Source organism: Sapajus apella, unplaced genomic scaffold, assembly GCF_009761245.1.
Source record: "Sapajus apella isolate SASKATOON/1434 unplaced genomic scaffold, GSC_monkey_1.0 scaffold7, whole genome shotgun sequence".
In the NCBI taxonomy this organism is placed as follows: Eukaryota; Metazoa; Chordata; class Mammalia; order Primates; family Cebidae; genus Sapajus; species Sapajus apella.
The window spans coordinates 10199569-10226779 of NW_022436947.1; the positions used below are offsets into that span (position 1 = coordinate 10199569).

Consider the following 27211-nt stretch of genomic DNA (forward strand, 5'->3'; position numbering starts at 1 on the left):
ATGTATCTCCATTATTTCTTCAATTATTTCACCTTTTTTTTTTTTTTTTTTTTTTTTTTGAGACAAAGTTTCACTCTTGTTGCCCAGGCGGGAATGCAGTGGTGTGATCTCAGCTCACTGCAACCTCTGCCGCCTGGGTTTAAGTGATTCTTCTACCTCAGCCTCCCAAGTAGCTGGGATGACAGGCATGCATCACCAAGCCTGGCTAATTTTTGTTATTTTTAGTAGAGACAAGGTTTCAATATGTTGGTCAGGCTGATCTTGAACTGACCTCAGGTGATACACCCACCTTGGCTTCCCAAACTGCTGGGGTCACAGGTGTGAGCCACTGTGCCTGGCCACCTTCTTACATTTTTATTTTTCTCTTTTTCTGGAACTCCTTTTAAGATGTTGGCACTAGTAAAACAATTCTCTATTTCCGTTAGTTTTTCTACTCTATTTTCTATTTCTTTATCTTTTTTTTCCTGCTTTTTCCCGGAAGAGTGTTCTTTCTAATCTTCCAATTGACTAATTCACTCATACCATCCTATTTGTTGTAGTCTTCATTTTAATTATATTTTTCATATCTACTATTTCCATATGGTTCTGTTTTTACAATGTTTGGATATTTCATATTACTAGCATGTTGCCTTACATCTTTAAGTATATTCATCATGCTTATTTTAAATTCTTGGTTCACCCGTTTTTGTTTGTGTGGTTGGTTTTTTTTTTTTTTTTTTTTTGAGATGGAGTTTCGCTCATTGTCCAGGCTTGAGTACAACGGTGCCATCTTGACTCGCCGCAATCTCTGTCTCCAGGGTTCAAGCGACTCTCCTTCCTCAGTCTCCAAGTAGCTGGGACTACAGGCACGTGCCACCACACCTAGCTAATTTTGTATTTTTAATAGAGATGGAGTTTCTCCACGTTGGTCAGACTGGTGTCAAACTCCCAACCTCAGGAGATCTGCCTCCCAAAGTGCTGGGATTACAAGCATGAAGCAACGGCGCCCGGCCATTCATCTGTTCTAATAATTCTTCTTTACATCATGTATGTCATCAGTTTACCGATTTTTTTTTTTTTTTTGAGACAGTTGTAGTCCTCAACTGTCTAGTTATGTTGGTATGTTTTTCAGGAAATTAGTTCTTCTTTCTGATAAGATATACTGGAGAGGACTCAAAGGCCAGGCCTTAACTGGCATCAGTACTAGTTGAGATTAAGGAAAATACAGAGGAAAACTCATAGGGTTGTGAAGCATAGGCACAAAGAACCAAGAATCATTTCGAGATATGGTCACACCCCTATGCAACAGTTTGTACCTTTAAACCCTTCAGAGGAAGTAGAAGGCAGTATCCCTGGACAAAGGGAGAAGAAAAAAGGAACTACTGAGAACAGACGGTCAGTCCCCATGTTTTAATCAACTCTGAACTCCAGCAGCGTTTCCGTACTGCCATAATGTTGCCCACTGAATTCTGACACTAATGGGATAAGCTACTGCTGCTAGTTTCCATAGTGAAAGGTTAATCTGGAGGAGAGAGAGCCTTCGGTCTCATTTATGGAGTTTCTGGAATCCAGCTGCTATTTTATTTCTCTAGAGTTGATTCTGGGGAAGGGAATCAGCAGCCTGTGTCAGTTTGCTACTTTGGCAGAAGTACTTTTAATTTTATAGCATTCCATGTTATTTGCGTTTTGCTTTATTGATCACGTGCACTGTGTCACTTTTATAATAATTATAATAAAAATGAAAGCTGGTTAAATAAAAATGGCGTTATCAAAAAACAAAAAGACCTAAAGGCCAATACCAAGAAAGCAGCTTTCATTCTAACATGGTAAAACTATTAATACAGTTTTCTGTATTGATTTTCTTTGCAAGACGAAAACAAGGCTATCTTTTCAATGTTTAACACCTTTTTTTTTTGAGATAGGGTCTCGCTCTGTCACTCCGCCTGGAATGCAGTATTGCAAACTCTGTTCACTGCAACCTCTGCCTCCCAGGTTTCTGAGATTCTCCTGCTTCAGCCTTCTGAGTAGCTGGGATGACAGGCGTGCACCACCATGCCAGGATAACTTTTGAATTCTTAGTAGAGCTGTGGTTTCACTATGTTGGCCAGGCTAGTCTTGAACTCCTGACCTCAGGTGATCCACCTGCCTTGGCCTCCCAAAGTGCTGGAATTACAGGCGTGAGCCACTATGCCCGGCCAATTTAACAGATTCTAATGGGTATCGTTGGGGGAAGAGAAAAGGACAAAAGATCTGAAACATGTAAGATTTTAAAAACTTTAAGATCCAACTGCTAAAAAGCTCAACTGAATGTCAGGACATTAACCAGTTTAGAAACTGATTCACAAAGAAAAATTAATCAAGCAGATCAGTAAATGTTAATCATGAATGTACTCTGAAAGGATATTTATCTGAAAAAACAGAAACTACAAATTATACAATTATCACTGCCAACTCGTTATTTTTAGAATTGTTTTAGGAAGTTACAATGATAATCCTTCAACTCTATTTCTTCTTTAACATCTTTAAAACTCAAAATAGAACAGCTAAAGGGGAAGTAAAAATATTTTATCTATATGTCTGAATCACATGTTTTCTCTTCCTTCCTTGGTTTATCCTCTAAGCAAATGGGAGAGACTGTCAGAATATTTAACATAAATAAACCCTGTGGGAGGGGGGATTAAAAAAAAGTTAAATATTTTCGAAGTCCTTTGAATTTCTGAGGAAGATACATTATTGCATTAATTTATGAATTAATCTCAACTCTATTTTTGCTTCATAGTCCAATGCACATATTCATTACTGATTACTCTAGCTAAGACAAAGGAAAAGAACAATTTTCAGAACTGTCACAGAAACACAGAATCTAATAAAAAACAGCTTTCCATGAATTCACTATTTGTTAGGATATTTTCAGCTCCAAGTAACAGAAAACCCAACTACCAGTAGACTAATTAGTTCATGTAATAAAATTTTGCAAGTAGACGGCTCTAAGATGGTTTCAAAGTTCGACTAAATCATGGTGCTAGGTTAACTTTCTGCAATTTTCTTGGCTTTCTCCTCATTTTTGAAACTTGCCAGTACCCAGTGTAAGCATCACATTCTTATATAGAGCACCCAAAGCAGGGAGGGGAAGAATTCTTTCAGCATCTATTTTCATCACAGAAGACATTTTTTGTCAAATGTCCTCCAGTAGACTTTCTTTATGACTCATTGGCCAGAACTGTGCCACATGGGAGGAAGGTAAAGTGAAATAATTTGCCAAAGGATAATAATGACTGGTTTAGACTAATCATGATTCACATTCATCCCCTGGGGTTAGGCACCTTGCCATTAAACAAAATTATGGTTTGGTTAACAGAAGAAAGGGCCAATGACTCCTGGGTAAGCAAACAACGACTTCTTTTTGAAAGTCGGGATATTTTAAATGTTGGCTGGGACCCTATTAAGCGCCAGCAATGACTCCAGTTCAGAACTCCTGTTCTTTTACTTAAATCTTTCTACCACTCATCATTTATTTTTTGTAAATTTGCAACTATCTTTTGACGCTCAACAATATAATATTTACTGACTTACCTCAGCTGTATTAAGCTACAAAAAACTGAACTCATTGAACAGATCAACCAATTTAACTAGCGGACAATCAAATACATAAAAATCAAATAAATTGATGGTCAATTCGTCTCCAGATTTTTTTCTCCTTCCATACAATACCACAATAAATATCTCTGAATACCTTATTTTTTTGTGGATTTATACAAGTTTATGAGTAAGGTAAGTTCCTGGGGGAAAATGCTTCGTCAAAAAATATATATATTTCTGTATTTTAATAGATAATGATAAAGTACTCTTTAAAAAAAAAAAAGGCTACACCAAATACATTTCATCCAGAATGTTAGAAGATGCCTGCTTCCTCATGGCCACACCAATATTCACTGAATGATCTTTTAATTAACACTTAAAAGTTGTGAATAGAGTATCTGTACATGTATAAATTTACTGGCAATATGAATTATTCTTTCTTTGAAGTATCTATTCATATTATTTGTCATTGTTCTACTAGAGGATTATCCACTTTTTAATGATTTATAAGAGACTTTTGTTTATTGTAGGAACTAAGCTTTGTCTTAATTGCTAGTTTGTCATTATTTGATATTTTAACAATTTTTTTTCATTTTTTTATTTTGCAAAAATCAAACATTCTTTTTCTTTATGACTGCTGGGTTTTGTGGCATGTTTAGAAAGGTCTCTTAATCCTAGATTATTAAAAACAATTACAATATTATTTCTCAAGTATGAAACTTAAGTCCACCTAGAATTTTCTTTGATATACAAAAGTTAAGTAGGGATCTAGATTTTCCCATTCACCCATTCATTCATTGATATTTATTTATTTAATTTATCTAAAGAAAGAGTCTTGCTCTGTTGTGCAGGCTGGAGTCAGATTACCTTTTTTTAAAATACTGCCAAGTCTTAAGTGATATCTCAATGTCATATACTGTTTAATCTATTCTCCCTCTCTGACTGAAAATTCCAACTTTACCATATACTAATTTCTCCTATGTATTTGGGAACATTTTTATTCTATCTGTTCTATTTCATCCCATTAATCTGTACCAAATTGTAACTTTATAACTATCTGGTAGTGTCAGTACTACTTCATTACCTTTCATTTTCAAAACTGTCGTTAGTGTTCTTGCATGTTTGTTTTTACATGAACTTTAACTCCCATTTACTATCAACTAACCTAAATTTTATATCTAAAAATATTAAATACTTTCATAAGCTTGTAACTAGCAAAAAACACCCCTGGGGGAGTAGAAGGGTAAAATTAGGTAAAGTTATTATTACCAAGAATTTTGAGAAGTAGGCACTCTGTTTTTATCAGAATAATGGCACACCAAATACAAAAGATACTAAACGGCCAACAACGAGCCTAGTTATGTTGAAAATAAGCACGACCATTTTCTAGTTCAGTAACTAATCTATGTCAATGACAGCAAATCTTTAGCTTCAGAGTCTTCTGTTGCTGATTTGGCTTTACTTATTTAACTGGTAAAAGTATAAAAGGATCAGAAACATGAGGAATTATTAGTATACTAATTTTTAAAATGTCATTAAGCACAATAAGCACATTCCTGGGGCCAAAATGAAAATCACTATGATTTTCCTTTTAAGTTTTCATAAAAATTTACTTATAGATAAATCAAGCTCTATAGATATAACTCACATAGCCCTCATATCTTAGTTTCACAGCCTGATAACAGCAGAAGGGAATGAAATTTAATTGTCAAAATTTTGGAGTTAGATGAGGTCTTATCATCAACTGTACAATCCCCTCATTTTCAGATGAATAATCAGATTCAGAGAAGTTATATAATTTTGCCAGAATCGCAGAGGGATGAATGGCAGACCCAGACAAAGAGAGACTAAGTCTTCTGATTCTCAATTCGCTATTTTTTCAATTGTACCAATCTGCTACAATGGTTAGAAGAGGATGGAATAAACAATGGCAGATGTGGGAAAACAGAGTGGACAGAATTTAAAGATCAAAACAAGTAAATACACAACTACTAAAGAACAAGGATCAGGTTATAAGAGCTCAGTATTACCAATACGTGACTTGGCATTTGGCAAATGAAGAAGCTTCAATGTATGTTTCTTACTTGAATGAATACAAACAGGAGAAAGCATTCTTACTATAGTATTCTGAGTTTCTATAGCAAACTACAAAGCTCTGGTGGTGTGACAGATCATCTTCTACACCTAAGTTTCAATTAGTGTTAAATACAGGCTTACATATGGAGAATCTGCTAAACCCCTTGTGTTCACAGTCTTATTGCCAAACGTTACTCAGAAATAAACCCAAATTTTAGATATGCTGAATTTTGATGTAATTATGTATGTGTTAGACACAATGCTAATAAATCCCTTAAAGCAGCTGCCAATCCATTGACTCAAATTATAATTTCCTTCTGAGAGGAGCATAAAATTGTTACACTGTAGTTTAAAATTAAGAATTAAAGTTGCTTCAAATCTTCAGATGTTAGCTAAGATGGTACATTTAGATAATTATAAACAGCAACAACTTAAGATTTTATAGTATCTGACAATATAGAATTATATAAGCAGCAGCAATTTTACTATTAGCTATACCATCTCGGTGATCTCAACAGTTCAAACGAATTGATTCTCTGAGTTCAAACAATCCCATTTGACACTCACATTGTAAATACAATTTTAATAAAATAAGCCACATTACTGAACCACAGATAAACACAGTAATTATATGTTAAGTCCATCTCAAATTACTGTAATTAACTGTAGTAAAAAAAAAAAAAATCTTTAGAACAATAAACAACAGAATAATTAATAAGCTACAGAGCATCTACATAATGAATAAAATTGGTATTTTCTAAGAATATTTAATAGTGTGGGCATTTAAATAGTATTCTGCCTTCTTAAAAATACTTTTTATGGCTTACAATAATCTAGTAAGAGAAAACAAAATGTACTTTTTAAAAGTAAGGTAAAAGCAAATCTATGGGAGGACAATATAATTTACCATGGTTCTGATGTGAGGTTTTCTGAATGGTCTAACTTACTTCAGTAAAAGACTTTTGGGGAATCTAGACTACTGAAAACAATGAATGCTCTTTAAGAAATCATGAACGAAGTCTGTATATTTCAGCTGATCTTTTTATGGGTTTTCAAAAGCACAGTCAAGATTATACAGTCAGATAAATACCTAGAATTGTGTTAACAATGAAGGCTAGAGCCACATGTGTTTACATTTCTAACCTGGGCTTAAGGCATTAGAGAATTTTGGCAAACGATAATTTACAAGCTAAGATCTGAGAAGTAAGCAGTACAAGTTAGCTAGATCTTGGAGGTGAGAGGAAAGCGGTTCAGGTAAGAGGAATAGCATGGGCAAATCTCAAAGGCAAGTAAAACACACTATCTATAAAGATTTAATATTCAGTGGTTGTGAAACAGAGTTGGCAGCAAGAAGAGTACAGATATCAAGAAGAGGACTGGAGAACTAAACTGGGGCACATCATAAAGGAGTCTGTGAATTGTGTTAAGTTTAGACTTAATCCTGAGGGCAGGGAGGAACCATTAAAAGATTTTAAGTGAGGAAGAAAACTCACCAGGCTTATATTTTTAAAAAATATGTTCTTTTCTTCATTAGCACTAATCTAAAGGTAAGGTTGTCATTTTATTTTTCCTCTCCATGTATAACGGTAACTCTATGAAGATATGGCCTTCATTCACAGTTGTACTCCTAGTGCATGGCTTCTTGTCTGGCACCTAGTAGGTGACCAAAAAATATCTGCTGTATAAATGTTAAGGCATATGGGTCTATTCTTTACTGGTAATACAAAATAGCTGTATTCTGCTTGTGGAGTGGAGAGTGGGTTGTGGGGAGGGGTACATAGGGAGAGGAAGTCTATAGATGGAGGCCAAATAGGTGACGTTAGCCCAAACTAGTACATACAAAGCAGCAATGGGAACAGAGAGAAGGTGAGGCCAAACTGGCATGACTTGATGTTAACTGGCAAGATTAGCAAATCTGAGGGTAGTATTAACATCCTCTTGTGAAAATGAAGGCACCCAACAGTAACACCAGCCCAAACTAGAGGGTTAATAACTCATCTTTACTCCTAGAGTAGCCATGAACAGGGACACTATTTTCCTTAAAATCTAATTTGGGTCATTTACAAATGTGGAAGCAAAAGCTGAGACATTAGGTAACTTGCCTAAGGTTAACTAAGGACTGAAATAGACTCTGGAGAGCCACAACAGTGGTTCTCAATCCCAGCCACATATTAGAATCCTCTAGGAGAGAGAAAGTTGGGGTAGGAGTAAAAGGGACATAGGAAAAGGAATGGGAAGGAGAGAAAAGGAAGAAATTGAGAGAGGGAGAGATGAGGGACCAAAAAAAAAAAAAAAAACCCAGATAACAATTTCCATTTCACTCTAATATGCTAACAGGGACACTGAGGTTCCTCAATTCCAAGTATAACTGCAACAGTTTTAGGTGGAAATGTTTTCAAGTAATTCTAACCAGATGCTCAACTTTGCCATAAAAATCCTCAGTAAACAAACCTTTGAACAATGCAACTCATAGGAATATTGTCAAAATTAACCACTTGGAAAATGTACACCTAAATAAAGAAGTGGTATTTTCAAAACTCAGATCAGGACACTTATCTTAAACCTTTGAATAACCTCCTAGTTCATTCAGAAAAGAAATCCAAACTCCTTGCATTTGTAACAAGGCACTAAATATTCTGACTCTTATCTGTGTCTCTAACTTTCTTTCATACCAACTGTCTCCATCCTCAACTTGTACCAGTGCCAACATTTCTGAACATCCCAGTTTCTTTCCTGCCTTGGGAACTCTGTACTTGTTATTCTCTCAGTTCTTCACATGGTTCTTCCTAATTCTCTACTTTTCACCTTAAAGATTACCTCCTCAGAGATGGTTTCCCAACCTACTCTGTCTAAATGAGACCTCTCCTGTCACTCATTATCACAGCATGCAATGTATTTTCTTCACAGTACTTAGAAAACAAATGCAGGTCTCTCTCCACTGGAATGTGAGTTATCTGAGGGAAGAGATCTTATCCTCCAGGACCATAGATGAATCCCAAATGCCTAAAATAATACTGGGCCTACAGAAGACAATGAACTAAGTGGGGAGGGAAGGAGAGAGGAAAACCATCACACTTAGATGCTAATAGGTGGTCAACAAATATTCTTCATGAATTTATTTGCATTGTAGGAAAATTCAATTGCATAATCCATTACACACTGAACATACAGAGTAAAAATGGTGATTCTGATTTCAGAAAAACTGATTATAGGACCAATCCAAGATAGCTGAATAGGAACAGCTCTGGATTGCAGTTGCCAGCGAAAACGCAGAGGGTGAGTGATAACCGCATTTCCAAACAAACTTTTACTGCGCACAGACCAGGAGATTCCCAGGCGGAAGAGCGCCGCGAGTCTCCAGCGCAGCTGTTTCAGCCGGCGAAATGGGTCTTCGCACAAAACCTCACACAAATCCAGGCACCGTTTCAACTGGTGACTGCAACGCCTGGGAGACAGAGTTGCCCATTCAACTGAAAAAAGGGGGCTGAAACAGGCAGCCAGGTGATCTGGCTTGGCAAGTCCCACCCCCACAAAGAACAGCAATCTGAAATGCTCTGGATTGAGAGTTTCACAGCAAGCACAGATGGACCAGGGACAGTCCAGCTCTGTCGGGGGAAGGGTATCCGCCATTACCGAGGCAGTCCACCATTACTGAAGCAGACTGCCGATACCAATGGCAGTTCCAACTATACCCCTAAACTGCAAGGAAGTTCACACAGCAGCTGAGCAGAGCCCACGGCAGCTCCGCAATGCCTCTGCTGGCAGACTGTGACTTGGCTACCTCCTCGCTGGGCAGGGTATCTCTGAAAAGACAGCAGAATTACAGAAACCAAGCCCCACCTTCCTGGAACAGAGCACCTGGGAAAAAAAGGTAGGTATGAGTTCCACTGCAGCAGACTTAAACATACCTGCCCAGCAGCTCTGAACAGAACAATGGAGCTCACAGCTAAGCACTTGGGCTCCTATAAGGGACAGACTGTATCCTTAAGCAGCTCCCCGACCTCTATAACCAAAGAGACACCTCATAAAGTAGAGCTCGGGCTGACATCTGGCGGGGTATCCTTCTGGGACAAAGATAACAGAAGAAGAAACTGGCAGCAACCCTTACTGTTCTACAGCCACTGCAGGTGATCTCCAGGCAAGCAGGGTCTGGAGTGGACCTCCAGCAGTCCTACAGCAGGGAGGGCCTGACTGTTAGAAGGAAAACTAAGAAACAGAAAGAAATAACTTCATCAGCAACAAAAAGGATGTCCACTCAGAGGCCTCATCTGAAAGTCACCAGCCACAAAGACCGCAGGTAGATAAATCCACAAAGATGGGAAGAAACCACCACAAAAATGATGAAGATACCCAAAATCAGAACACCTCTTCTCCTTCAAGGGATCACAACTCCTCACCAGTAAGGGAACAAGGCTGGATGGAGAATGAGTCTGATGCACTGACAGAAACAGGCTGCAGAAGTGGGTAATAACAAACTTCTCTGAGCTAAAAGATCATGTTCTAACCCAATGCAAAGAAACTAAGAACCTTGAAAAAGGTTTGACGAAAGGCTAAGGAGAATAAACAGCTTAGAGAGAAATATAAATGAACTGGCGGGGCTGAAAAACACAACACGAGAACTTTGCGAAGCATACACAAGTTTCAATAGCTGAATCGACCAAGCAGAAGAAAGGATATCAGAGACTGAATATCAACTCAATGAAATAAAACGAGACGGCAAGATTAGAGAAAAAAGAGTAAAAAGAAATGTACTAAGCCTCCAAGAACTATGGGATTATGTGAAAAGACCTAATCTACATTTCATAAGTGTACCTGAATGTGACGGAGAGAATGAATCCAAGCTGGAAAACACTCTTCAGGATACTATCCAGAAGAACTCCCCCAACCTAGCAAGGCAGGCCAACATTGAAGTCTAGGAAATACAGAGAGCACTGCAAAGATATTCCTCAAGAAGAGCAACCCCAAGGCACATAATCGTCAGATTCACCAGGGTTGAAATGAAGGAAAAGATCCTAAGGGCAGCCAGAGAGAAAGGTCGGGTTACCCAAAAAGGGAAGCCCATCACTCACAGCAGATCTCTCAGCAGAAACCCTACAAGCCAGAAGAGAGTGGGGGCCAATATTCAACATCCTTCAAGAAAAGAACTTTCAACCTAGAATTTCCTATCCAGCCAAACTAAGCTTCATAAGCGAAGGAGAAATAAAATCCTTTATGAACAAGCAATTGCTCAGAGACTTCGTCACAACCAGGCCTGCTTTACAAGAGCTCCTGAAAGAAGGACTAAACATAGAAAGGAACAACCAGTACCAGGCACTCCAAAAACGTACCAAATAGTAAAGAGCATCAACACAATGAAGAAACTGTGTCAACTAATGGGCAAAACAATCAGCTAGCATCAAAATGGCAGGATCAGATTCACACATAACAATATTAATCTTAAATGTAAATGGGCTAAATGCCCCAATCAAAAGACACGGACTGACAAATTGGATAAAAAGTCAAAACCCACCAGTGTGCTGTATCCAGGAAATCCATCTCACATGCAAGGACACACAAAGGCTCAAAATAAAGGGATGGAGGAAGATTTACCAAGCAAATGGAGAGCAAAAAAAAAAAAGCAGGAGTTGCAATCTTGTCTCTGATAAAAGACTTTAAACCAACAAAGATCAAAAGAGACAAAGGGCATTACATAATGGTAAAAGGATCAATGCAACAAGTAGAGCTAACGATCCTAAATATAAACATGCCCAATACAGGAGCACCTAGATACATAAAGCAAGTTCTTAATGACCTACAAAGAGACTTAAACTCCCACACAATAACACTGGGAGACTTTAACACTCCACTGTCAATATTAGACAGATCAATGAGACAGAAAATTAACAAAGATATTCTGGACTTGAACTCAGACCTGGACCAAGCAAACCTAATAGGCGTTTACAGAACTCTCCACCCCAAATCCACAGAATATACACTCTTCTAGTACCACATCACACCTACTCTAAAACTGACCACATAATTGGAAGTAAATCACTCCTCAGCAAATGCAAAAGAACAGAAATCACAAAAAACAGTCTCAGACCACAATGCAATCAAATTAGAACTCAGAATTCAGAAACTAACTCAGAACCGCACAACTTCATGGAAACTGAACAACTGGCTTTTGAATGTTGACTGGATAAACAATGAAATGAAGGCAGAAATAAAGATGTTCTTGGAAACCAACAGAACCAAGACACAATGTATCAGATTCTCTGGAACACATTTAAAGCAGTGTCAAGAGGAAAATATATAGCAATAAATGCCCACATGAGAAGCAAGGAAAGATCTAAAATCAACACCCTATCATCAAAATTGAAAGAACTACAGAAGCAAGATTAAAAAAACTGAAAACCTAGCAGAAGACAAGAAATAACTAAGATCAGAGCAGAACTGAAGGAGAGAGAGACACAAAAAAACCTTCAAAAAAAATCAATAAATCCAGGAGCCGGTTTTTTGAAAAGATCAACAAAATAGACCACTAGCCAGATTAATAAAAAAGAAAAGAGAGAATAATCAAATAGATGCAATGAAAAACAATAAAGGGGATATCACTGCAGATTCCACAAAAATACAAATCACCACCAGAGATTGCTACAAACAACTCTATGCACATAAACCAGTAAACTTGGAAGAAAAGGATAAATTCCTATATACTTACATCCCCCCAAACTTAAACCAGGAAGAAGTCGAAACCCTGAATAGACCAGTAACAACGGCTGAAGTTGAGGCAGCAATTAATAGCTTACTAACAAAAAAAGCCCAGGTCCAGAAGGGTTCACAGCCGAATTCGACCAGACATACAAAGAGGAGCTGGTACCACTCCTTCTGAAACTATTCCAAACAATCCAAAAACAAGGAATCCTCCCCAAATCATTTTATGAGACCAAATCATCCTGATACCAAAACCCGGCAGAGACTCAGCAAGAAAAGAAAATTGCAGGCCAATATCTATGATGAACATATAGGCAAAAATCTTCAATAAAGTACTGGCAAACCGACTGCAACAGCACATCAGAAAGCTTATCCATCACGATCAAGTAGGCTTCATCACAGGGATGCAAGGCTGGTTCAACATACACAAGTCTATAAACATAATTCACCACGTAAACAGAACCAAAGTGAAAACCAAATGATTATCTCAATAGATGCAGAGAAGGCCTCTGACAAAATTCAACAGCCCTTTAGGCTAAAAACTCTCAATAAACTAGGTATCGAAACCACAGCCAATATCATACTGAATGGGCAAAAATGGAAGCATTCCCCTTGAAATCTGGCACTAGACAAGGATGCCCTCTCTCACCACTCCTATTCAATAAAGTATTGAAGTTCTAGCGAGAGCAATCAGGGAAGAAAAAGAAATAAAGGATATTCAATTAGGAAAGGAGGAAGTCAAATTGTCTCTACTTGCAGATGGCATGATTGTATATTTAGAAGACCCTATTGTCTCAGCCCAAAATCTCCTTAAACTGATTAGCAACTTCAGCAAAGTCTCAGGATACAAAATCCATGTGTAAAACCCACAAGCATTCCTATACACCAATAACAGAGTTAAAGAGAGCCAAATCAAGAACGAACTGCCATTCACAATCGCCACAAAGAGAATAAAATACCTAGGAATCCAACTGACAACGGATATAAAGGACCTCTTTAAGGAGAATTACAAACCACTGCTCAATGAAATAAGAGAGGACACAAACAGATGGAAAAACATTCCATGCTCATGGTTAGGAAGAATCAATATTGTGAAAATGGCCATACTGCCCAAAGTAATTTACAGATTCAATGCTATCCCCATCAAGCTACCAATGACTTTCTTCACAGAGCTGGAAAAAAACCACCTTAAATTTCATATGGAACCAAAAGAAAGCCCACATAGCCAAGTCACTTCTAAGCAAAAAGAACAAAGCTGGAGGCACCACGCTACCTGACTTCAAACTATACTACAAGGCCACAGTAATCAAAACAGCATGGTACTGTTACCAAAACAGAGATATAGGCCAATGGAATAGAACAGAGGCCTCGGAGGCAACACCACACATCTACAACCATCTGATCTTGACATACCTGACAAAACAAGCAATGGGAAAGGATTCCCTGTTTAATAAATGGTATTGGGAAAACTGGTTAGCCTTGTACAAAAAGCAGAAACTGAACCGCTTCCTGACACCTTACACTAAAATTAACTCCAGATGGATTAAAGTCTTAAACATAAGACCTAACACCATAAAAACCCTAGAAGAAAACCCAGGCAAAACCATTCAGGACACAGGCATAGGCAAGGATTTCATGAATGAAACATCAAAAGCAATGGCAACAAAAGCCAAAATAGACAAATGGGATCTAATTAAACTCCAGAGCTTCTGCACAGCAAGAGAAACAATCATCAGAGTGAACCAGCAACGAACAGAATGGGAAAAAATTTTTGCAATCTACCCATCTGACAAAGGACTTATATCCAGAATCTACAAAGAACTAAAACAGATTTACAAGAAAAAAACAAACAAACCCATTCAGAAGTGGGCAAAGGATAAGAACAGACACTTTACAAAAGAAGACATACATGAGGCCAACAAACATGAAAAAATGATCATCATCACTCGTCATTAGAGAAATGCAAATCAAAACCACACAGAGATACCATCTCACGCCAGTTAGAATGACGAGCATTAAAAAATCTGGAGACAACAGATGCTGGAGAGGATGTGGAGAAATAGGAACACTTTTCCACTGTTGGTGGGAGTGTAAATTAGTTCAACCATGGTGGAAGACAGTGTGGCCATTCCTCAAGGACCTAGAAATGGAAATTCCATTTGACCCAGCAATCCCATTACTGGGTATATATCCAAATCGTTCTACTATAAGGACACATGCACACGTAAGTTCATTGTAGCAGTGTTTACAATAGCAAAGACTTGAAACCAACCAAATGCCCATCGATGATGGGCTGGACAGGGAAAATGTGGCACATATACACCATGGAATACTATGCAGCCATAAAAAACGATGAGTTCGTGTCCTTTGTAGGGACATGGATGAACCTGGAAACCATCATTCTCAGCAAACTGACACAAGAACAGAAAAGCAAACAATGCATGTTCTCACTCATAGGTGGGTGTTGAACAATGAGAACACATGCAAACAGGGAGGGGAGCATCAGACACGGAGGTCTGTTGGGGGGAACCAGGGGAGGGACAGTGAGGGGTAGGGAGTTTGGGAAGGATAACATGGGGCGAAATGCCAGATATAGGTGATGGAGATGGAGGCAGCAAACTGCATTGCCATAGATGTACCTATGCAACAATACTGCATGTTCACATGTGCCCCAGAACCTAAAATGCAACAGAATATAAACCCTAAAAAAAAAAAAATTAAAACTGATTATAGCAGTAACTAGGGAATAAACCCAATTATCTTTCCTATCTCCAGTTCACGTTAATAAAACCACAATGGGAAAAAAAAATCACAACTTAATGTAAATTTTAAAATAACAGAATACAAAGCTGTGTCAACTTTTATACAATAATTTTTTAAAAGACTAAATAGAAGTATATCAAAATGTTAACAAATTATCTCTAGATAGTTTGATATATTTTCATTTTTGCATCTTTTTTCAAATCCTCTACAATGAGCATACTTTTATGATCACATTTTATGTGGTTTATGACCACAACAAAATTGAATAAAAAGAACAATTACATTTCTCTAAAGCTAGCCATAACCACGAGTGAAGAATTTAAGTCTATACTGTAAATTATTACTAATTCTAACTTATTTAGAAATTTTTTGAATGATAGACATTAAAACCTACTTGTCATAGTCAATTTTTATCTTCCTAGTTCTCTGTCACTATCACTCTTTGCCATCTTTTTCTTTCGATTTTGGGCAGTAGTTTAGCAAGGCAGAAAAAGCACCTTCCTTGCACTCAAACTTCTAAATCCCACATCTATCATTATTTAGTTGTGTAACTGTTCTCATCTTGTACATTAGAATAATACCACCAATTAAAGATATTCTGGTATATGGTAGCATCTAAATAAGGAGTAGCAACTATTATCCATCGGAATGTATTACTTACTAGCTAGATTATAAGCACTTTGAGAGACTATGATTACCTTGTTCCACTATATCCATAATCCAGTACGGAGTCGGCATGTCATAATTTTCAACACATTATTTGTCATATCCATTACTAACTTCACTACCTTTTTTAGGGAGAGCCATCTCAAGATTGTAGAAGGAGTATTACCTCTCTTCTCCTATTTGATTTTTATTTATTTTATAGAGATGACGGCTAACTATGCTGCGCAGGGTAGTCTTGAACTCCTGGACTCAAGCAGTCCTCTCACCTTAGCCTCTCAAAGTGCTGGGATTAAAGGCCTTGCCCTCGTAGTTATTTTAATGGAAAGTTAGAATAATTCTTAAAAGCCAGAGAAAGTCAAAGATTAAATCATATAGCTCTACACTATCCTATGGTAACAGTAAATAAATGAGTAAGAAAGACAATTTTAGATAGGGTAAATAATGTTATTACCTATTTAGGTCCATATTTCTAAATTATATGCTAAGCTGCTATTTTAGATATTATCTACTGACTTCCTGCTGTAGTAGACGAGGATGTTTACTACACTTACACTATCTTCCCACTACATTTCATCCTAATTTTTGCTTAAACTGCCTGTAGTTCTACATTATGTTTAGGGAAACACCACTCACTGTAAAGCCAAGAAATTTACTGTGATAATGTCTCTTTTCTTATAAAAAGTTTCGCTTTTCCTGTTGCGTCCCTATCCTTCATTTTTTACATTAGATACTATTTACTCATCAACAGATTTTTCTTCCCAATGCTTAAACATATCTATTGAGTCTACTTTTATCTGGAAACCTCCTTTTTGTAGAGACAGTGTCTTGCTTTGTTGCTGAGGCTGGTCTTAACTCCTGGACTCAAGTAACCCTCCCGTGTCACTCTGCGGACTAGCTAGAATTATAGGCATACACAACTGTGCCCTGCCTATCTTTCATTTTGTCTCTTTGTTTATAAACAAGTTTTTCTTCTTAAATATGAACAATTATTTTAATTAAAAAATTTTTGTTGTTTTTGTTTTAGAGGAAGCTTGTATTAAGAAGATATCCAGAAACAATGTCTGTGAAACAGGTGTTTTTATCCACATTTTGCAAAAGAGCTAACAATAAAAATACCAATTTATAAGTAGCAGCTAAAAAGAAACGCAAGCTGATCTAATTTCTCACCCTGTTGTTCAAATTGGCATTTTAAACTGTTGTGCCTTAATCAAAGCCACTCTTTTTTATACAATAATCACAGGCAAAGCAACTACTATGTAGGGTAACTATAAATGATCAAAATAGGACACTTTTGAAAATGAATGTAGCACTACTAATAATTATGCCAGGACAATATGCATAATCTAAGCAAACCAGCCATTATATTACTAACAACCTCTTAGATGCTGAGCTTTTAAACTTGTAAGATATTACCAATCCCATGAAGTTCCCACTTCAAACACCCCACTACTATGCTAGTGCCCAATATAAAGATCACCATGGTGAAAACATAAGATGAAAAAAATTAGCAAACAAAGAATAAAAAATTTTTAAGATATTGATGTTTGCAACCCACCCTCAACAAGCACACACACAAACAATTCATTTAGAAATTCACATACTTTCTGCTCAAAGGAAATAGTAATTCACAATTTAAAAATAGATAGAACTGAATATACTGGTAGAGTTTTCTTTCTCTCATTCAGAATTACTCAACTGAAGAAATAAAGGGTGAAAAATGATTAGAAAGAAAAGAGAATGAACTGTAGTTTTCTACCTGAAGTAGTTAAGACATGAGAGAAGAAATCACTAAATGCCCTTACCCATCCCAGAGTCTTTCTTGGTGCCATCTGATATTATGTCTACATGATCAGAGTCCACATCATAACTAAAGAAATCATTCAAATAGGTCTTTGATCGCTGGCCACCAAATACATATAAGCAACGATTTTTCTGAAAAAGAAGAAAAAAAAGAAGACAGGAGAAAGTTGTCACTTCCATGAAGAACTCGGAATGATCCTTCAAAAACTGAAACCTCTACAAAAGTAATTTTACAACAGATCCCAAAGGAGTACTACACTGGAATGTAAGGGAAAGAGGAAGCTCTCTATACATTGCTAAAAGGTGATCTCTAGGACATCCTGTTAAAGAAGAAAAGCAAGGTGCAGAAAGATATGTAGGTTGCTGCTTCCTTTGGGTAGGAATGGAGAAGAAGGAGTATCTGTGCATGAGACAGAGAGAGAGAGAGAGAGAGAGAGAAAGAGAGAGGGAAAGAGAAATAGAAAGGTGGAAGAGCATGCAAGCGAGAGCGAGAGAAGAGATTGCTTCTTTTTTTCAAAAACAAAGGAAGGATAAACCAAAACCTAATAAAAGCCAGTTACCTATAGTGGCAGGAACAGAGCAGGAAGATGGGGATAAAAACCAAACTTCCCCAAAAATACCTGACACATGGTTTTGACTTTATAACCATGTATATATTTTTATTTCATTAGAAGACAACATTAACTCAAAAGAAAAAAAAAAAAAAAAAACTAAAATTTTGGGGAAAAAAACAACAAACCTCTCTGTAAATAAAGATATAATCACACAGAGAAGCAGTATTTCTAGAGATTTTAATACATACTTTTTGACTACCTATCACTAGAAGTCTAAATCCTAAACAGAAAAATAATCAGAAACCAATGTGAAACAGCAACTCAGTGATTCTGTTACTAAATCTTTCTTTTGAGCTTTGTTACTGTGAAAGCTATTATAGACAGACAAAGCAAGTAATGTTATGACATAGGATTTTAACCTTAAAAGACACAAAAATATGCCCAGTGTGGTGGCTCGCACCTGTAATACTAGCATTTGGGCGGGCCAAGGTGGAAGGACTGCTTGAGACCAGCCTGGGCAACATAGCAAGGTCCCGTCTCTACTACTACTGCTGCTACTGCTGCTGCTGCTGCTACTGCTGCTGCTTCTGCTGCTGCTGCTACTGCTGCTGCTGCTGCTACTGCTGCTGCTTCTGCTACTATTACTACTACTACTAATATAAACCCAGGTGTAGCGGTACACACCTACAGTTCTAACTACTTGGGAGGCTAAGATGGGAGGATCATTTGAGCCCAGAAATTCAAGGCTATAGTGAGCTATGATCTGCACTCCAGACAAGGTGGCAGAGCAAAAACCCTGTCTCTAAAAAAAGAAAAAATTATAAAGTAACAAAATAGAAGACATTAAGATAAAAAATATTTTATTTGAATGAGACATGTCAGTATGAACTCATGATTCAATTTTTCTCTTATGAAAAAAATACATAAGTATCTTTCTATCTATATAGCCAAAAAGAAAAATTTGAGTATCAAGAAAGTAGCCCGGTGTGGTGGCTCATACCTGTAATTCCAACACTTTAGAAGGCCAAGGCAGGCAGATCACCTGAGGTCAGGAGTTCAAGACCAGCCTGACAAACATGGTGAAACCCCCGTCTCTACTAAATACAAAAAATTAGCTGGGCATGGTGGCACATGCCTGTAATCCCAGCTACTTGGGAAGCTGAGGCAGGAGAATTGCTTGAACCCAGGAGGCAAAGGTTGCAGTGAGCCAAGATTGGGCCACTGCACTCCAGCCTGGGCAACAAGAATGAAACTCCGTCTCAAAATAAAAGAAGAAGATGGCATTGGATAGAAATACATCAGATATGTAAAATTCTTAATAAAATTTTTGTACACATACCATGGTTAACTTTGGAGCCTCAAAGTTAACTCATTCATATGAAAATCAATAAAGGAAAACAGTGAGACATTTATAATGCCTATTCAGTATGCTTTACATTTCAGGTTAACCAAAAAGTTAAAGAGAGGAATTTTTTTTTCTTTTATAATAGGAGAATCACACACTTAACAAATACAGAGGAAATGACATCATTAGAAAAATCACCATCTTATACATCCTAACAAAATTTAGGCAATGAATGGCTATAAAAACCATTAGGTAAAAGTTTGAAAGAAAGAAAACTCTGTAATTGATCAGTCAGGATAATAACACCTAGACCTATTAACATCATCAAAAGTATGACAACCAATCATTAAATGCCTCTTTATATTTTACAATGAGAGTGTCTATGAAGTGTTCTTGCCCATTTCCCCTGGCCCCTACCAAAAAAAAAAAAAAAATAGTGAATCTAAAATCAAGCCTCCAGCTGCAATTACCGGTTTTTAGGAAATATGAAAAAGGAACACATTAAATGACACTATGAAGAAAAAATCAAAATCAAAACTGGAAACCTAGGAGATTCTAGAGCACAAATGTCTCGCTTAGTGAGTTGTATATTGGGGGGTGGGGAATAGGAGGGAAAGTGTACTATTAAGGATTTTTTAAAAATATAAGAGACATAACAACCAAATGCAAAACACCTTTTTTGAATCATGACTTAAACAAACCAACTAAGAAAAGGTATTTTTCAGTATATTAGAAAAAAATACAGATAGAATATTAAATGGTATTTAAGAAACTGCTTTTATTTTGGTTGATAATGATATTACAATTATGTTTTCTTTTTCTTTCTTTTTTTCTTAAGAGGCTTGCTATATTGCCCAGGCTGGAGCACAGTGGCTATCACAGGCGTGATTCCACTATTGATCAGCATGAGAGCTCTGACCTGCTCTGTTTCTGACCTAGCCAGTTCACCCCTACTTAAGCGACTTGGTGGTCCCTCGCTCCTGGGAGGTAACCACACTGACGCCAAACTTAGTGTGGACAACTGATCAGCACGGTGCAATGCGGCCCAGAAATGGGCTCCAGCAATCCTCAGCGTCCTGGGTAGCTGGGACTGCAGGTGTGCACAAGCATACCCAACTGCAACTATGTTTTTAAAAAGTCCTTATCTGTTAGACTTACACCCTATATAGTCTAACAGTAGTATTTACAAGTATAATGATATAGTATTTGTGATAAGTAGTATTTACAAGTATAATGATACAGTATTTGGGATATGCTTTAAAACACTACAGCATGTGCTATAACAAGATGTTGTAGAAAAGGAATAAATATTTAAAAAATACTCCAGCACAATAAAATTTAAGAATAAACTTAAAAATCAAAGGATCAAGAAAGTGAACGAAATTAAAGTGGAGTAGCTGTATGAAAAAATGAACAGATTACTGATAACTGTTGAAACTAACAAATGAGTACACAAAAAGTATTAATTATATTCTTCTCTACTTTGTAGAGAAAAACATGTTTAAAATACACGTTAAAGAACATGTATAAAATATTCCATATTGTTTTAAAGCTGTGTTCATAGAAGGAAGACCAAGATTTCATTAAAACATTTGAAAAGGTTAAAAACAGTCTGTACTGTATACTGGGTTTTGCTGATTTATTTATTTATTTCTATTATTATTATTATCGAGACAGAATCTTGCTCTGCCACCCAGGCTGGAGTGCAGCGCCATGATCTTGGCTCACTGCTGCCGCCTTTGCCTCCCAGGTCCAAGCAATTCTCCCACCTCAGCCTCCCAAGTAGCTGGAATTACAGGCAGGTCACCACGCCAGGCTAATTTTTGTATTTTTACTAGAGACGGGGTTTTGCCATGTTGGCCAGGCTGGTCTTGAACTTCTGGCCTCAAATGATCCACCGTACCTGACCGTTGCTGATACATTTAAATTCTAATGCTATAAAATCAAATCTTAAATTATTTGTTCTTAATGGAGAATAGCAGGGGGGAAAATAAGAGAGAAAGAAATTCTCTAAGAAAGACATAACTGGAAGAGAATAACTGTAAGAGAAGTTAGTAAATGAAAAGGCATAAGAAAGGAACATAGCTGCAAAATCTACATAAGCTGTGAAATTAATTAGTCATAAGATTGCCCAGATTGGTAGTCGGGTAATAACTATTTGGAAATTACCAGGTTGATGGGACTGGTAGTTGGGTAATAACTATTTGGAAATTACCAGTTTGATGGGAAGAGTCTCATAATTAGCAAACAGTTCACTGTTAGAGAAGTTCTGTCTTTCTCTGTCATTGCTACACTAATCATTTATTCCTAAGGAAAAGTTTTTAACCTCTTGAATTAGACCTCACCACTTCTTTTCCTGTCTAGACAGACATAACAAAATAACATTTATGCAATATACGGAATATTCTTACTGAGTGGAATAGCATGCAGTGTCCTATTCGAGACTGGATGTCCTCAGGCCCAGCATTACAGGAGTCCTCTCGAAGAAGTTTCCAGGTTTGACATTGACAGTTGAAAGCAAATAAGCCACTGAATTGTGGTTCACTGGCTCTGCTGTCATCTACGCTGCCGTTACAAGTCAAAATTCTACCACCGAAAGTGTAGATCATATGTTTTTCTGAGTCCATACACATCTATCAGAAGAAGGCAACAGATTGAATAGGTTTAGTTTGTTCCTGTCATATGTGCTAAAACAAAGCCAACATGTGCAGTTTTACATTCTCAAAAAAACCCTAAACTTTGCCCCAATGACACTAAATACCACCCTGATTATCGTAGGCAAGTTTCTAAATACTTTTTCAAGTTGCCATTTTTCCCAGTGAGAGTAAAAACATGTTGGGATAAAGAGCTTTCTGCTTTCCTGAAATTGTATCATTTCAATCAAAATCAACCAATATACATGAGGCACTGATTTACATGTAAGAGTGAATACTTATCATATTCTGGGTCGATAAGTGATCATACCCTCCTTATAAAAATTCCCTTCTTTCATTCTAGGCAAGCATCCTATTAATACTGCTACCATTTATTAAGAGATGCAAGTAACAGTAGTGCAGCTAAATTCACCTCTCTGCATTTATTTTTATAAAACCCTTCAAATTACATTACAAAATAGTAAAACAAACAAAAAGACATTTACAACAAGCAAGTCTCCAGAATGACTTTTACAGTGTGAAGAACTCTGCCTCCTTTTAACATAGCACTATAAATTTAATTTTCTTTCAATTAAGCTATACACTTCATGTTTAAAAGTTAAGCTTTATTCTTCCATTCTTTTAACTCAAGATTATAGCTTTTCATAAAAATGTATGAGAAAACAGCCATTTGTCAGAAGACAATAAGAATCAAATTATGTTTCAAATAATACATAAACCCAAGTTGGGAATTAGATGTTGAACATAAGTGGCATTTATATTAAAGAATAAATTGTGTTCATAAAATATCTATGTTTTGCTAAAAAAAAAAAACAATTAAATATTTATGTTTAATTCTCCTACAAATTACTTCTATTTATCAATTTTTGCATTTTTAAATAAAAGGCTATATTCATAATTTTAAAGGTTTAAAAAATTATTATTAAAAAGAAAAGATTCTAACGTCTCCTAATTCTTATCTACCACTAAAAAGATCCACCTCATTAGCCATTTCCCAGGTTTCTCAAAGCCTTCCATAAATTAAGATGAAAATTTATTCCCCAAGGTGAAATCTTGGTAAATATGGTTGAAAAACAAAGATCTCTGGCATACTACAGAAAGTATTCCTGTTCTAAAAACGATCATATAGTTAAAATCAGCATGCTGCTGAAGACAACTCAATTTGGTCCCATCCAACTATTGCCTCTGTTGATGGCTCCACTGGAGCTGGGTCACATTACCCTTCTGAAGTACTTCAGACTCAATCACTCCAAATATCTGAGAACTATGCTGAAAATCTTGAGGGACTCACATTAAATGAGCCTATTTCCATTTTTCATTAACTCATATGCTAATGGCCAATCTCCGTTACCAACCCCCACCTTTCTACTTCGTATGGCTACTAAGAGTTTCTTTCTTTTTGAGGATATTCAAGCTTAATTTTGATGTGACTTATTCTCATTTGTTTGCAAGGCTGAAGTATAAACATCTTTATCTTGGTACTTCTTCCTAGCACACCAGTCTAAACCAAAAAACCTTTTAATATTCGATTTCTACTCTTTTGATTTGTCATTTTTAATCTCTGAAAACATCTGAAAAGCTAGAAACTTACTAAACTCTGTATGATAATATGTTTTCTATCAAAGACTCCAAAAAATCTTTAAAGCCAGAAGTTAAAATACTGTTCATTTATTATGCCAGGTTAGATATTTAATTTTTAAAATCAAACAAATAGTGAATAACCATTTATTTTCCTGGGAAAAAATATTTTTTGAACCTGAAAATGATTTTACCCTACCTACAGGAATACAAGATTGTTAAGGGTTTGGCTGGGTTCAAAATAATCTCCTCACAAAATTTGAAGATACTGCTATAAAGCCTTCTAAGTATCCACTGTTGTCCAACCTGCCAACTCTCCCTTCTACAAACCTCCAAAAATGCCTCATAACCCAGTGAGAATGTCAATGAGCTGAGATCTTCAATTCTTCAACTCAAGTTTTTCCTGATACTTCTTGGCTAGCTCACTTTCCATTTTCTAGTAATTTCCACAAAAAGTGATTACACTTGAAGAACAGTTTGGCTAGATATAAAATTCTTGGCTCACACTGTCTTTTCTTGAATGTCTTCTAGATGTTGCTCTATTATCTCCTGGCACTGAAAGTAGATATAGAGAAATCTGATACCAGTCACATTTTAGTTCTCTTATAGGTGACTTGATCATTTTGTCTACTTGATATAAAATGATCTCTTATCTTTTATAGTCAATGTTATTAATATATGTCTTAGAGTTAAGTATTTGGGTCAATTTTTCCTGAATACAATATGCCCATTTGATATGTGAAGTAAAATCTTTCCTCAGAAAAATGTTCTTGAATTCAACTGATAAATATTTGTTTTGTTCCATTGTTTTTGTTTTCTTTTTTAAAGTCTCCAGTTATATATGCATTGGCTCTCTTCTACCTATCTTCCCCGGTTAATCATTTTTACCTCTTTGTTTTCTTTTACCTTATTCCTACAGTGTAGGATCATTACCTATTCTTTTTAATGCTCTGTGTAGGTAAGTTTCCATTTCTAAAAGTGACAACAGACTGGGATATAACTTTCATTTACTTTTGTTTAAAGGAAATACTGTTATTTTTCTTCTTATTGTCTTTCTTTAGAATCTCTCTCTAAAGCTTTGTTATTTATTGCTTTTTAGTTTTTCATATGTAATTCAGTTGAATTTCCCTGGACCACATAACTTTACAGAGGATTTCTTTGGAAGATGGATATTCTTGCTCAAGAACTCCTTCCTCTGTTGCTACTGAATTGAATGGCTCCTTCAAAATATAGTACTTCTGTGAAGTCATACCTTCTCTAATTCTATGAATCTCATCTGGCTTACAGGGCTGTTCTCAAGCTTTGAGTTCCCCCAGTTTTTTACTGGCCATTGCAAAAGGAGCCATCATTCCCACTTGTCACTGTGTTTCCTTCACTTTTATAAAATAGTGCTTTCTGACACATATCACCTCTGGATCTTTCTGGGTACTTTATATGCGTAAATTCACCAACTTTTCCAGTGGCTGCCCTGGGTAAAATCCGTGACCTGTCCCTGACACTTCTCACTATGATGTACAACTGCTAGGCTCCCTCTGCATTCCCAGGTCTCCCGATTATACTGCTGTGGGCTTCAACAAAAGTTCTGGGTATTTCCGTTGTTTTAGGCTAAACTTACAAGGCATTGGGAATTGTAGGTTTACTGTGGCTGTTGGTTTTGCTGAGAGAGAGAGACAGAGAGAGAGAGAGAGTGTGTGTGTGTGTGTGTTCGCGCGCACGTGTGTGTGCGTGTAAAGCTTTTTGCTTGATTATCAGTGTTCCTGAAAAACTACACAAAGCAACATCAAGGAAAGCCTGAGAAGTAAACTGCCACTATGTTCTTAAGAAATCCAGTCTTTAAATTGTATTTCTTAAATATGTTAAAATTAAAAATGGCAAATAGCTTTTAAGCCTGCCTTTATCTTACAGCTTTCTCATATTTTTATCAAATTTGTACATTATGTGTTAAATCCTAATTGTCATGAACACCACAAGTTATTTTTGGAGTGTTATAAACACTACAAGTGTAAGTTCTAACTTATAGCTTTATTTGCATGAAATACAATAGCAAATGCAGGAGTATACAGATGACTTGCTTACTGTTACAGCGCTAGTTGTTGGCTGAATTAGTACTGAAATCCTTGTTTCTTAACCCCCAGTGTTCTGCTGTACCATCTAATCAGTTGAAAGCCATGCATTATTTAACAGCACTCAGCTTCCAAGAAACATCCTATTTTATAAAAGTCAAGAGAAACAAAGGCCACACACAAGAACTCTCTATGTACTACTCCTAAGCTATTCTTCTTTCAACCTGAAAAAAAAAAAAAAAAGACATCAGCATCTTTTGTAAAAGAAATACATAACCATTTGGGAACCAGAGAATAAACTGTTCCCTAACGATATTATCTGCTGATGTTTTAAAAGATCAGAACCAGCCTAACTTTTCTTCGCATGCTTATTTTGCACATGAACAACATTGAGGCTGTCAGCAAGGATGCGCACAGCTCTGTGGAGCTCAGTTATTTAGAGCCAACGGAAGTTCCAAATTCAAGCTGGGGAGTATTTTGAAGACTACTGCTTTTGATTTTCTACCTACCACTTAACTTGACAGGCATAACTCACTCTTCTTCTCCTTATCATTCTCCTATAACAATTACATATTCATATAAATATGGCAATAGGATAGTTCAAAAGCAAAGAATTAACAAAAATCTATAAAGACACAATAAATAAAGACCCTGGGTTCTAACTCCTAGATAAGATTTTAGGTCTCACTTAGGTTTTGCAATAATTGTAGCAACACCTCCCATTTCCCAAATACTAGATAATTTACATTCATCAATATAGAGTTATAGGTTTTTAAAGTCTTATTCTCTTCAATATACAAAAAAAACTTTGGACATGGGTTGAGCCAGATAAAAACTTGCTTACAGAATTCAAAATGATTACTGTCTTTTTGACCTACATTGAATTTGTATGGATTAAGTATTCAAAGACAGATAATAATGACAATGATGGGGCTAATGAGAGTTACATGCATATTAATATTAAAATAGCTTCCAATGAGGCTATGTTCAGTCTTCTAGTCCACAACATTATTGTGTAATTACTATTGGTGCTGAGTTTAATCTAGTACGTCAAATTCCTCTTCAGGTTTATAAAATTTTGTGATTATAAACAAAACAAATTTCACTCTAACTGGAAAAAAAGTTCTAGATTTCATCCAGTTTATTATAAAGTGATTTTCCATTTCTTATAGGAATGTAGAAGAAATATAATTAAAAGGTTAAGTTGTTATGATTTATGCATATTTATTATAAAACTAAATTTGTTTTTCTTAATATTGTTCCATCTACCCTCTAAAGTTTCTAATCAACAATTTATGTCCTGAGATCTTCATATTTTACCCTGCAACAAAAAAGAGAAAAAATGTAAAGAATAACTTTATACCTATTCAAACAGTAATTACTATCTGTCATAGGTATTTGTCATGGAAAGCACTATTAGACAACTCAGTATAACATCTAACATAAACTCTAATTCCAAGA

General features: G+C 36.3%; 1 protein-coding gene across 9 annotated transcripts in view; it reads right to left on the bottom strand.

The window, feature by feature from the left end:
- Nucleotides 1-27211, bottom strand: part of MKLN1 (muskelin 1) — a 414229-nt gene that overhangs the window by 36667 nt on the left and 350351 nt on the right. For all 9 annotated transcript variants that reach the window (XM_032275651.1, XM_032275655.1, XM_032275654.1 and 6 more), the window contains 2 exons: nucleotides 21867-22088; nucleotides 17559-17688 (listed from right to left, as the gene is read on the bottom strand). In XM_032275651.1, coding sequence (XP_032131542.1) covers nucleotides 17559-17688; nucleotides 21867-22088 — 352 coding nt within the window. The remainder of the gene's footprint in view (nucleotides 1-17558; nucleotides 17689-21866; nucleotides 22089-27211) is intronic.